At 42.8% G+C, this 10636-nt stretch overlaps 1 protein-coding gene across 2 annotated transcripts in view; it reads right to left on the minus strand.

The window, feature by feature from the left end:
* The window catches only part of ANKRD50 (ankyrin repeat domain 50), a 29599-nt gene extending 21068 nt beyond the window's left edge, over positions 1-8531 (minus strand). Inside the window, exons 1-2 of one of the 2 annotated variants that reach the window (XM_087816475.1) lie at positions 8445-8531; positions 6027-6963 (exon numbers count right to left, since the gene is read on the minus strand). In XM_087816475.1, the coding sequence (XP_087672601.1) occupies positions 6027-6538 (512 nt within the window). In that variant the 5' untranslated portion in view covers positions 6539-6963; positions 8445-8531. Of the gene's footprint in view, positions 1-6026; positions 6964-7885; positions 8038-8444 lie in introns of those variants that run through there. The other variant, XM_016203320.2, reaches the window with a different exon arrangement.
* Positions 8532-10636: the final 2105 nt, after the last annotated feature.

Here is a 10636-nt window from a genome sequence, read left to right on the forward strand (position 1 = left end):
AGACCAGTTTGGAGGCCACAGCAGGAGTCTAGGCAAGAGATAATGGGAGCAGCAGCCATGGAGGTGAAGAGTGGAAGTGTTTGTTTCATCTTGGGATAGAACAAAAGTAGCTGATGAATCAAGTGTAGGGGGTGAGTGAAACTGAGGAATCAATGAGGACTCCTAGATTTTTTATGAAAATTAACGATTTCCTATTTAAAATATTATCTCCTTAGTTTTTTTATTGTTAGCTATTTTCACATTATTGGTATATCACAAACCACCCCCAAACCCAGTGGCTTGGCTTAAAATAACAATCATTTGTGCTTTCTCCTGTGTCTGTCTGTTGATTTACTCTAGACCTGGAGTCACACTGCAGGTTGGGTCTGGTCTACTCCACATCTCTCCCCCCCCCTCCTTCAACCAACAAGCTTGCCAGAACACATCCCCTCACACCACAGCAACACAGGGAAGCCAGGCCCAACCACTCATGTGCATGTTCAACCTCTGTTTGGATCTTGTCTGCTAACATCCCACTGACCAAAGCAAACCACGTGGCTGAGCCAAAACAAAAAGGCAGAAAAGTACAACTCTCCTCTACACAAGGACCAAGTAGCGTATGGCAAAGAGCAAGGGTGCACGGAGAGATGAAGAACAAAGGCAGTGAGACCAGGCACTGGAGCTTCTACATATGCAAATCATGAGTCAGAACTGTAAAAGGTCACCAGTTTCTGGAAAGCTCTAAATCGTTTTTTCAAGATAACCACAGGTAAGACATAATTAGTGCTCTTAATCCTTACCTTTATTAAGCAATTACATGAGCATTTTCAAATTCTATTTTATTACCAAAGACTATATATTTAGCTACACATGTGTATAATAGAAAAAAATGACATTAGCAATATTTCTAAAATTAGGACAAGGTGAAAGAGAGAAATTGGTTTGAAATTTAAGACAATTACATATGGTCAAAGACATCACTAAATCAACCGGAGGGTAAAGATAGGCCGCCAATCAGAATACACTTCAAAGATTCTTAAGGACAGAAAAATAAGTATTTACTTATTTTACTTCCTAAAACCAAATTACTGTATGAAAAAATTTTACTTCATAAAACTTTTTTAAGAAAGCAAAATTGCTAAAAACTAAGTGAAGGGCCAAAAAACAAACCAAAAAATCTGCAACATACATAACAAAAGGCCAAATCCTTACTGTGTATATGAAGTTCTTACTAAAGAGTAAGAAAACTAAGAATATTCTACTTAGTCATATCTTCCTATCTACTTTAACACTATCTCCTATGCTTAGAAATATTTCTTGAAAGAATAAATGAGCTTAATGTGTTTTGATGAAGTTTGGAAACATGATACATACTTTAGATGGAGCAGAACCAAATTATCAAGAGCTTTTAAAGCCAGGCAGAGAAATCTGAACTTGTGCAGATTATCACAGGCTCCAAGGCGTGACCTAAAGCAAGCACTGTTCCACTGCGGTAACTGTCCAGCTGTACCAAGTGAGGCAGAATAGAAGGGCCAAAGTTAAGGAGGCCAGCTAGGGGCAGGTGAGTAAAAATTCCAGACTAGGGCAACAGAATTCAAGAATCATTCCAAGAAGAAGATTAAATATCTGAAAACTTAAAGTAATAGAAGAGAAAATCTTGAATCTAGCCCAGAGCAGTGCTTCTCAAACTTCAAGGTGCACAGGATTCACTCAGGGACCTAAGCTGCAGACCCAGTGTCAGTAGACCTGAGGTTCTGTGTATCCGAAAGTAAATTTAACAGTTAACAGTTGTAAACAACAGACATTTCAGTGAAAAGTAACAATCTTAGACTAAAGGAAATGTGGAATTATTATGAAAAGTATATTAATTCATTTATTTTATTCAAAATGTGAATAATAAAGACGCTTTAACAAGATCTTTTAATCTGACAATATTTAAGAATGGATAGTAACAGTTATCTTAAATAGTATTCATTATACAAAGCAGATAATGGAAAGGGAATATTTTGCCTTGAAAATACCCCACAACTGAGGGTAAGAAGGAAGCACCTGTTCCAGTCCCACTCTGTTCTTTGTCCTTTTATTGAGTTTGCCCAAAGTACCTGGAGCCAGCTGAGGCAGCAGACAGACATCTGGACACTTAAACCTACCTGGACCAATGCCATATACATACGTGCTAAGGAGCAGACAGCAGGTTAATAAATTAATAATCACTACACCAGTCTGGTCTGCATTGAAAATTGACCTAAAATGATAAAACGTTTCAATTTCCTTTCATTTGTAAGAGCTTCAGCTGCCTTTCAATTAGATTCAAACATATTCTAGATAGGTAAGTAGCATTTATTCAGTCATTCAAATGATAATCATTTAGCAATTACTCTAGGAAAAGTGCTGTTCAAAGCACAATGATAAATATAAAAAATTAATCAGTCATGAATAATGTCAGGAAGAAGCATCTGCCTCATAGAGGAGATAACAGAAGATATATGCATATATAACTATAAAAGAAGCTAAAATCTAAAGAGATACGAGTGAACAGTTATAAATGTTCAAGGAAAAGGAGATATATAGAAGACTCCACCATTTAAGGATTTCTATTCAACATCAAAAACAAATTGTCAGAGTTGAGACTTCTAGTTCCAATCCTAACAAGCCACTGTTACCTTTCACCATTTACACAGCTTTTCTGCTAAACTCTTAAAGTTTAGAACCATTCGTCCTTAATTCTTCATCACAATTTTATTCCATTTACACTTAATTTGTGGTAACCCTGAAGATGTTTAATGAACTCCTATCAACATCACACAAAACAAAATCTTTTTACTCAACATGGGGAAAATTGATATCATACATAGAAAACTCACACCTGGTCTTGCAGATTGTTAAACAAATAAGTTAGGAATGATATCCACTAGGAGCAAAGGTTTGTATTTCCCACGCCCATCTAAATACCCAAAAAGGCCTTTGGGATTAAGGAATATGACAGTAGGGACAGAAAGTTCAGAAAGGAGTTTCTGGTTGAATGAATTAAATAACCATTTTCAGTTGTGCTTCTAAACCAGGCACAGGACCCAAAACCACTGCCCCACCCCTTCATTCCCTAACTCTGCTGCCTTGATCCTTCTGTTATAATTAGCTACTTTGATCTACATCTCCCTCAAAATACTGTTAACTCCTTGAGAACAATGATCTTCTGCTCACTGTCTACCTGTTGAATTACCTCTATCCTACCTAAATAAAATACATTCCAATTAAAATTCTCAAAAGGACCTATTTAACAAGTCAGTCGTAGTCACTAACAGTGCCTACAATAAAACCTTGACTAGCCAAAAGTAGAGGCGCAGATCATCTAATGCAGGGGTGGGGAGTGTCCAGCCCTTGGGCCCTGTACAGCCCAGGAAATCATTTGGTCTGGCCCTGCCAAGGCCTCACCAAAGAGCAGCAGTTCTAGCCATCACATTAGGGGTGGGTTAATGAAATGTTTGACCAAATATAGCAGGCTAATTTTTAAGTTGATAATTTTGTATGGCCCCCAAATGATGTTATAAATATCCAATGGCTCTTGGCAGAAAAAAGGTTCCCTGCCCCTGATCTAAGGCCATAAACTATGCAAAAAATACTTCTTTTTAACTTTGAAAGTGTTCTCATGTTTACATTTGACTATGGTTATATTACAGCTTCACAGTCATACAGGAAATATATATCTAATGAATAATCAGAAACAGCTGTTCCAATATCAAAATTACCTTATTTAATGACTTGATTAATTGCTTTAATTATTTTTTAAAAAGTGACCCAGGCTTTTGAAAGATCCAGTAGAAGATTAAGTTAGAGCACCACAATGGTCCAAGTAGAAACACTAGGTTTTCTCAGTACAACTGTGGATTTTACACACACCTCCAGTTGCTTCTTATTTCTCTCCAATTAGCTAATAACCAAAATCCACAAAGCAAAAAAAAAGAGGAGGATGTTCTGAGTAGAAGGATCTTTTTCAGGAAAATCTGTGGTACTATAAAGATCTGCTCAGGATCAGAATATATCAAAAACATACAGCTACCAGACATGGTTTCAAATATTTAAAAGTACTAGAAAATTAATATGAATTTCAATAAAATACATTACATAATTGGTTAGACTAAGTTAAACTTAGACTGTACTCTTTGAAAGTGATTTTCTAAGGTGTCAATAAATCCAAATAGCTTAAGAAATGACTTACAAGAAATGCAAATCGGCTCTTCAACTAGCGATAGTATCTTCAGAAAAAGCATTAAGTCAAGAGAAAAGAGTTGCTTATATACAGAGACTTGAAGCCTCTTAAAAAGTAAAGTTTTATATTAAAGACTACATTACTGATTCCATACGGGACACAGTGATTCCATGAACACTATCAAGCCAGGCATCTCATATTTGTGCCTCAGGCATTGCCTAGCAGATTGCCTCATTGATTGAAGAATGATATAATAGTTTTAACCCAGTCTTTGGATTGCCAACAGCAGAAGATAATACATTTGCCCTGAGTTTTATTGGATGGCATTTATACATTAAAAGGTCTACAAGAATATCACACCTCTTAGACACAATCCTTTGCTGACTTTCATAAACCCCTTACCTGTTGGAATTCTGTACCACTATTCATATCGATCATTTCAGACTACCACTCATTCCAGACAAGGGTAATCTGAAAACTACACTCAAACCACAACTATGACACATACCCATTCTCCACAAACTTCAAAACTATTCCTCTTCCCCTTAAGTCCTCCAAAGAATTTCTATGATTACAAACCTGTATATGCCTTTCAAATCCCACCTATGCCCTTTAATAGCCTGTAACCTTGGACAAGTTACTTAGGCTGTGCCTCAGTTGCCTCATCTATGAAATGGGACTAATAACAGTACCTACCTCACACAACAATTAAGATTAAGTGATTTAATATTAGTACAGCACTTAGAACAGTGACTCACACAAAGTGCTTGCTACTATTATTATTTTCAATATCACACCAAAATTCATAGATTTCATACCATTAGATCTGAGAACATCAAAAGAACAAAATCATTTTCACAGCAATTCAAAGCCTGCTCAAAAAATTCCTAGAGACACACAGACATACACAGACACACACATACACATTCTCTCACACTAACTTTCAGTGCAGAGTATACCTGCATCTTTGGGAAACAAACTTTTGCCTGCTAAGAACTACTTATTGTGCAGGGAATAAAAGTATGTGACAAATGACTAAAGCAGCAGTGAGGCAATAGCAAGCACAAACTAACAGTTTGTCTCCTCCTTCTGCAATGAGCAGAGGAGTAATATGCAAAAAATTACTTTCAAGGAATCATATTTTTAAAACAAATTTTGTACCTGGAACTTCTCTGAAAAACAAGTTAAATCACTTCATAGACCAATCCTTTTACCATGGGAAAATGCTTAAGATTAGGAAAATTGTTTTTTGTATCACTCGCTAAGTACTAAAATGATGCAAATCTTCATTATTTTGTAAAGATCACGTATTTCAAAATATTGCTCAATTTTTAATTTACCTGATAGGCGAATAAATCTCAAAACACATTAGCAAATTTTCTTCAGATTCTCAATGGCCAATGGTGTCTTTCAAAGAGAACTTTTCTAATTTAAAGGAATACTAAGATAGTAGGTGCTCTGCTCAGAGTTCCTCTAAATGCAGAGCCACATATAGTTTGCCCTTCCTAAAAATGCAGCCCAGTTTCCAGAGAGCGTCTTCTCCATCAATTATAGGTAAAATTAGAAAAGCAAATAAATAATTGGCATACATTTGAAAGGCAATTTGTTTCTACAGTGCTTCAAATTCTGGTATAAAAGATATACTTTTAATCCATAGCCTGTGCAAACAAAGCTTAAATTTCGTTTCTTTTAATATTCAAATAAACAAGTTTATTCACAACCACAGATTATCCTGAAATTTACAGCAGTAGTACAGGCACTCCACAAAGTTTTTTTAAAAATCTAAAACCATTTTAACTTTTGCCTAGAAACTGGAACACCATGGCATGCTTACTGTTACCTTTTAAATGCTTCAGCTGGGTTCCTCTCACATTCCCCAGGCTGTAGGAGGCTTTGGATTGCTGGATCCCTTAGCTTGTCCTCATATCCTTGGAGTAGTCCACTGTGGCAGATCTGTGCGACTAGGCCTCTAATAAACCCTCCAACACACAATGTGTCAGAGTCCTGGGCTTTGCAGAAATGAAAGGCCAGAGCCTGGCGATGTAAACCTCTCTGCAAGCTTGTAGGTGAACTTGGCCACAAGAGCTCAGTACATAGGGCTGTCTTGCCACTGCCAGGCCCTCCTACCAACAGCACTCCCCAGGCAGCTCCTTTTCCAGAGACAACACTAGCATTGCTCCCAGAATTCATTAAGAGGGGCGGTGTGTTGACAGTGCTGTTGCAGCAGTTAGTTTTCTCCTGGAGGCAATGCTGAAGCTTGTGGAAAACCCACTCCCTACAGTAAAACTGCTTCCCCTGCAATAAACTCGTTTGAGCCATTTTACAGACTTTCTCTTCCCAAGGATTAGTCATAATAGGTTTTTTATCTTCAACATTTGCTAAAATCAGAATACATCAACACAGGTCTTTACATCCATTAGGATGCAACTTGCATATTAAGTTGACTGAATGACAGAGTAACCAGTTATAGCAAAATTCAACAGCCACAGAGTCCATTTGTCAATAGAATGTGCATGACTTTATTTGACTCTATATACTTGATTATCAGCAGAGAATATATTAGCTTAATTGTTGAACTGGTGAACAATTGCCTGGTTCCCAAGCTCAGCAGCACTTTTTCTGTATCTTGATGGGTCACATAGCTCCATGGTTACAAGCCAGTTTATGTGATTGTGGATCCTTCAAGTATGCAGATGAGACAATACATCTGGAAAGCTAAAGAGAAAGCCCAATCTTTCAATTTGCACTTCTCCAGATTCCAAGTGTTAATTCTGTATCTGAAAATTAGATCAGAAAAGATGTCCATTATAGTAAATGTCATCAAAGAGATTACGTTTATACAGTAGGTAGGTAGCTCTATACTTCTTGTTAAAGGATAGCCACTCAAACTACTAGACCCTGTCACTTTCAGGCATAGGGACATCTGCCAGGGACATAACTGTTTAGATTATGGTCTCTTATGTGACAGAAATGACAGGCCACTGTTAACACCTCTTATTTCAAAGCATTCATAAAATGCATTTTTCAAAACAGATTCCTAATTGAACCTGTTCAAAGGTTCCTCTTATAAAATGTCTGGATAATCAACAATTTCCACAAGTAACTGGAATAAACAAAAATATCTTCGTGCAAAACATATCTTAAAAGCTTACTTATCAAATGATACAATTTACCAGTTAATCCCAACAATCCATGTATTTCATTTTTGGCACTTTCAAAAAGTTGGACAATTACCCTAAAATCATGATTACATTTTCTTTCTGTATTTTTCCTCCTCTATGGTTATGCTTCCAAAGAACTACAATTTCATCAAGTTACCCTAGATTTTTAAAACCTCATTGCTAAAGAGGGGAAAAAGACGATGCACACATGCAGCAACATCCTTAAGCCCAGCCAAAAAGCTCTTTCCATTAGCTTGGTAGAAGAGCGCCAGCTAAGGAAGCTCGATTAACGCGCACAGCCCAGCCAGCCAGTCAAGGGCTCTGTTTACTCCACTAGCCACACTTCTTTGTTGATAGTTAGATTCTAGGGGCTGATTGCCAGGGCGGAGGCTGGATGGCAACGGGTTAAAAAAAAAAAGAGGGGAGGAGGGGGATGATCTCACATGAATGATAAACCCAAACACAGGTACAACGTGAATCCCTCCTCGCTCGGTTCCAAAGGTGAAGCTTTCGGATGGGGGTGAGGAGCGCAACCTACTAGTGTGGACGGAGGCAGGCGGCCGGGGAGCGTTCCCTCCCGGGCAGAGCAGGAAGGCGGGGAGCGCCTCAGCGCCGGGGTGTTTGCCCAGTCCCGCCGCTGGGTTCAGCCGACAGACAAAAGGAATCCGGGATTCCCAGCGACGGAACCCTCTCGGTCTAAGCAGCCCCGAAGATCCACAGGGGGGCCACCTAGGATGGGCCGCAGACCGAGGTGCAGCCTCCACACCGAGGTCTTCCCTCGCGGAGGCTGGGAACGCCTGGGCTGCCCGCCCCGCCCTGAGATTGGGGTGTGTCTTTCGAAGGGGGAGGGGTGCCCCACGTCCTTGCCAATCCCTGCCGAGGGGTCGCCTCGGGATCCGCGTCCCGCTCAGCGCCCCCACCCCGCGCGCCGATCCCGCCCCCGCCCCGCTCTCGGCTGAGCGAGGGGATCAGCGGCGTCTGGGGTCCCAGCCTGGAAAGTGCGTGGGCGGGTCAGGTCTGCGCCCCGGCCGCAGCCCCCGAGCTTCCGACCCGAGGAGGAGCCTCGCTTCCACCGCCGCCGCCCTCGCCCGGGTTACCTCGGCCCCAGCCGCCGCCGTGGCCGCCGCGGAATCTCAGCCCCAGACACTTGCTTCGCTGAGACGCCGCCGTCGCCAGCGCGCCCGGGGTTCCCGCCGCAGCCGCCCGCTCCGCCCGGCCCGGGGCGCGCGCCCAGCGCCGGGTCCTCCGCTCGGCCCGCGGCGACTGCCAGCTCCAGCTGCGCCGGCTGCCTGGGTCGCGCTCGCCCCAGCCCCCACCGGCAACCGCCGCCGCCGCCGCCAGGGCAGTGACTGTCTCCAGCAGCCCCGGACCGGCCGGCTCGGCCCCGCCCCGCCCGCGGCCCCGCCCCGCCCGCGGCCCCGCCCGCCCGCTCAGGCCCCGCCCCCGCCCGCCCGCCCGCAGTCTCTCTCCGCCCCCGGCTCCGCCCCTCCCCCACGGTGCGGGCGGGTCGCCGCCCGTGCGGGGGCGCGTGTGGCGGCCGGGGACCCGCGGCTCGCGCTGCGGGCAGACCTTTTACGGGGTGGCCTGGGGCCCCGCCTTTCTCGGGGAGGGGGCGGGGAAGGGGCGGGGGCTGCGTTCTCACGTCCCCGCGCTCACGCGAGTCGCCGCTCCCACCCACCCCGTCACCGCTGGGCCCGGAGCTTTCCTTTGTCTCGCAGGCCCGAGGGACCCGCGGGCTTTCGGGGCCGTGTCCGCCGTAGGAGGGGCGGCTGCGCTGGGAGAGTTGCCCCCCGCCTCTGCCTCAGCGCCCGAGCCCCGAGGGCCCCTGCAGACTCGTCCTCCTCGGGCGCCCGGGTTCCCTTCCAGTCCGTCCAATTCCGGTGGTTCTTTACCTTCTCAGTCTGGGACTAAGAAGAAAGGCAGAGACTGGGAAGAAGGTTGTACAAATAAAAATCGCCGGGGTGTGGGGTGGCGTCCCCCCGCGGGAGAAGGACGTGGCCTCCGACAGACGGGGGTGGAAGCGGTCCCTGGGCCGTAGGCCCTGCCGCTCTGCCCAGTTTGATGACTGCGGGGCCGCTGAGGGGAGAAAGGCCACGGTCGAGGTCAGGACACAGGCGGATGAGCCGCCCTAGGGGGCCCGGCACAGGCAGGTACTGTTGAATTAGATGCGCCAGTTTGCGCCCGTGGGGACCCAGATTATTTAGATTTCAGGTTTCTGCTGGGAAAGTAAATGTGCTTTCAACTGATAGAATATGTACTATCTTTATTAGTTTGCTAAAACCATGAGCGCTCTCTATCTCCTATTCTCCATTAATTTGAATGTGTTTCTTTCCCAAATATTAAGCTAATTTCCCATCTGGTTTTAGAAATTTCAAAGTATAGCTATCACATTTAACCAGAAAAATGGATAACGAAGTGGATTGTGCTGTGCTTACTTTTCCATTTTCTTTACTCCCATCTTATCCATGGCATTTGAGTCTTACGAACATTTAACTTTCATTCATTCATTTACTGTGAATTTCCAGGTTGTTTTCCAAAACACAAGCAAAAAAGGCAGAAAAGCATAAATTCTCTAGAATTAGTATGATGAAAATTGATTTGATTTTTAAAATCTGCAGTTTTTATTTACGTTTGCTTAAGCAATTTTAATTACCAAGTCGATTATTTAATGAGATATGTACATCATATTATCATTTCCATTCAAATATTTGCTAATATAATAATCAAAATAATTTCTGCCCAATAGAAAGAGAAGTTACAGACACTTTTGGTTTAGTGGATCTATTTTTTTTTATGGTAACTATCATGGAATGCTGTTCTAAACATCAGCAACAACTAAGCTGTAATTAATCTTCAGACTCATTTAGAATTTTTGTTTTCTTTAAGGTTTGTTTCACATTTCATTTTTATGGCTTTTTGTTTTCCCTAATTCCTTGTCTGTTAGGTGGAATCATCATCGCAGCATCAGAGGTTCATGCTTCAGGAAAGTATGGTTTTGGTCAGTCACCACATACAGCTGCATAGGCTTTGCCCTGCACAAAGGCAGGTGACACCATTCAAATGGCCTGTGACGCGCTGCACAGACCAGAATGCCTCAAGGTGGTGGGTGCAGTTACAGATTGTGTTTGAGCACATTTAACAAAACCGACTTCCAACGATCTGGTACGTAAGGGCTTATTTCTCTTACGTGATAAAAAGCCTGGATGTCATGGCTTCATTAGGAGTTCTACAGTGCCATCAGGCTTCTACCTTTCAGACAGTAATAGAGCTGAGCAAATATACTTGCAAA

This window comes from Miniopterus natalensis, chromosome 4 (genome assembly GCF_054644295.1).
Source record: "Miniopterus natalensis isolate mMinNat1 chromosome 4, mMinNat1.hap1, whole genome shotgun sequence".
NCBI lineage: Eukaryota > Metazoa > Chordata > Mammalia > Chiroptera > Miniopteridae > Miniopterus > Miniopterus natalensis.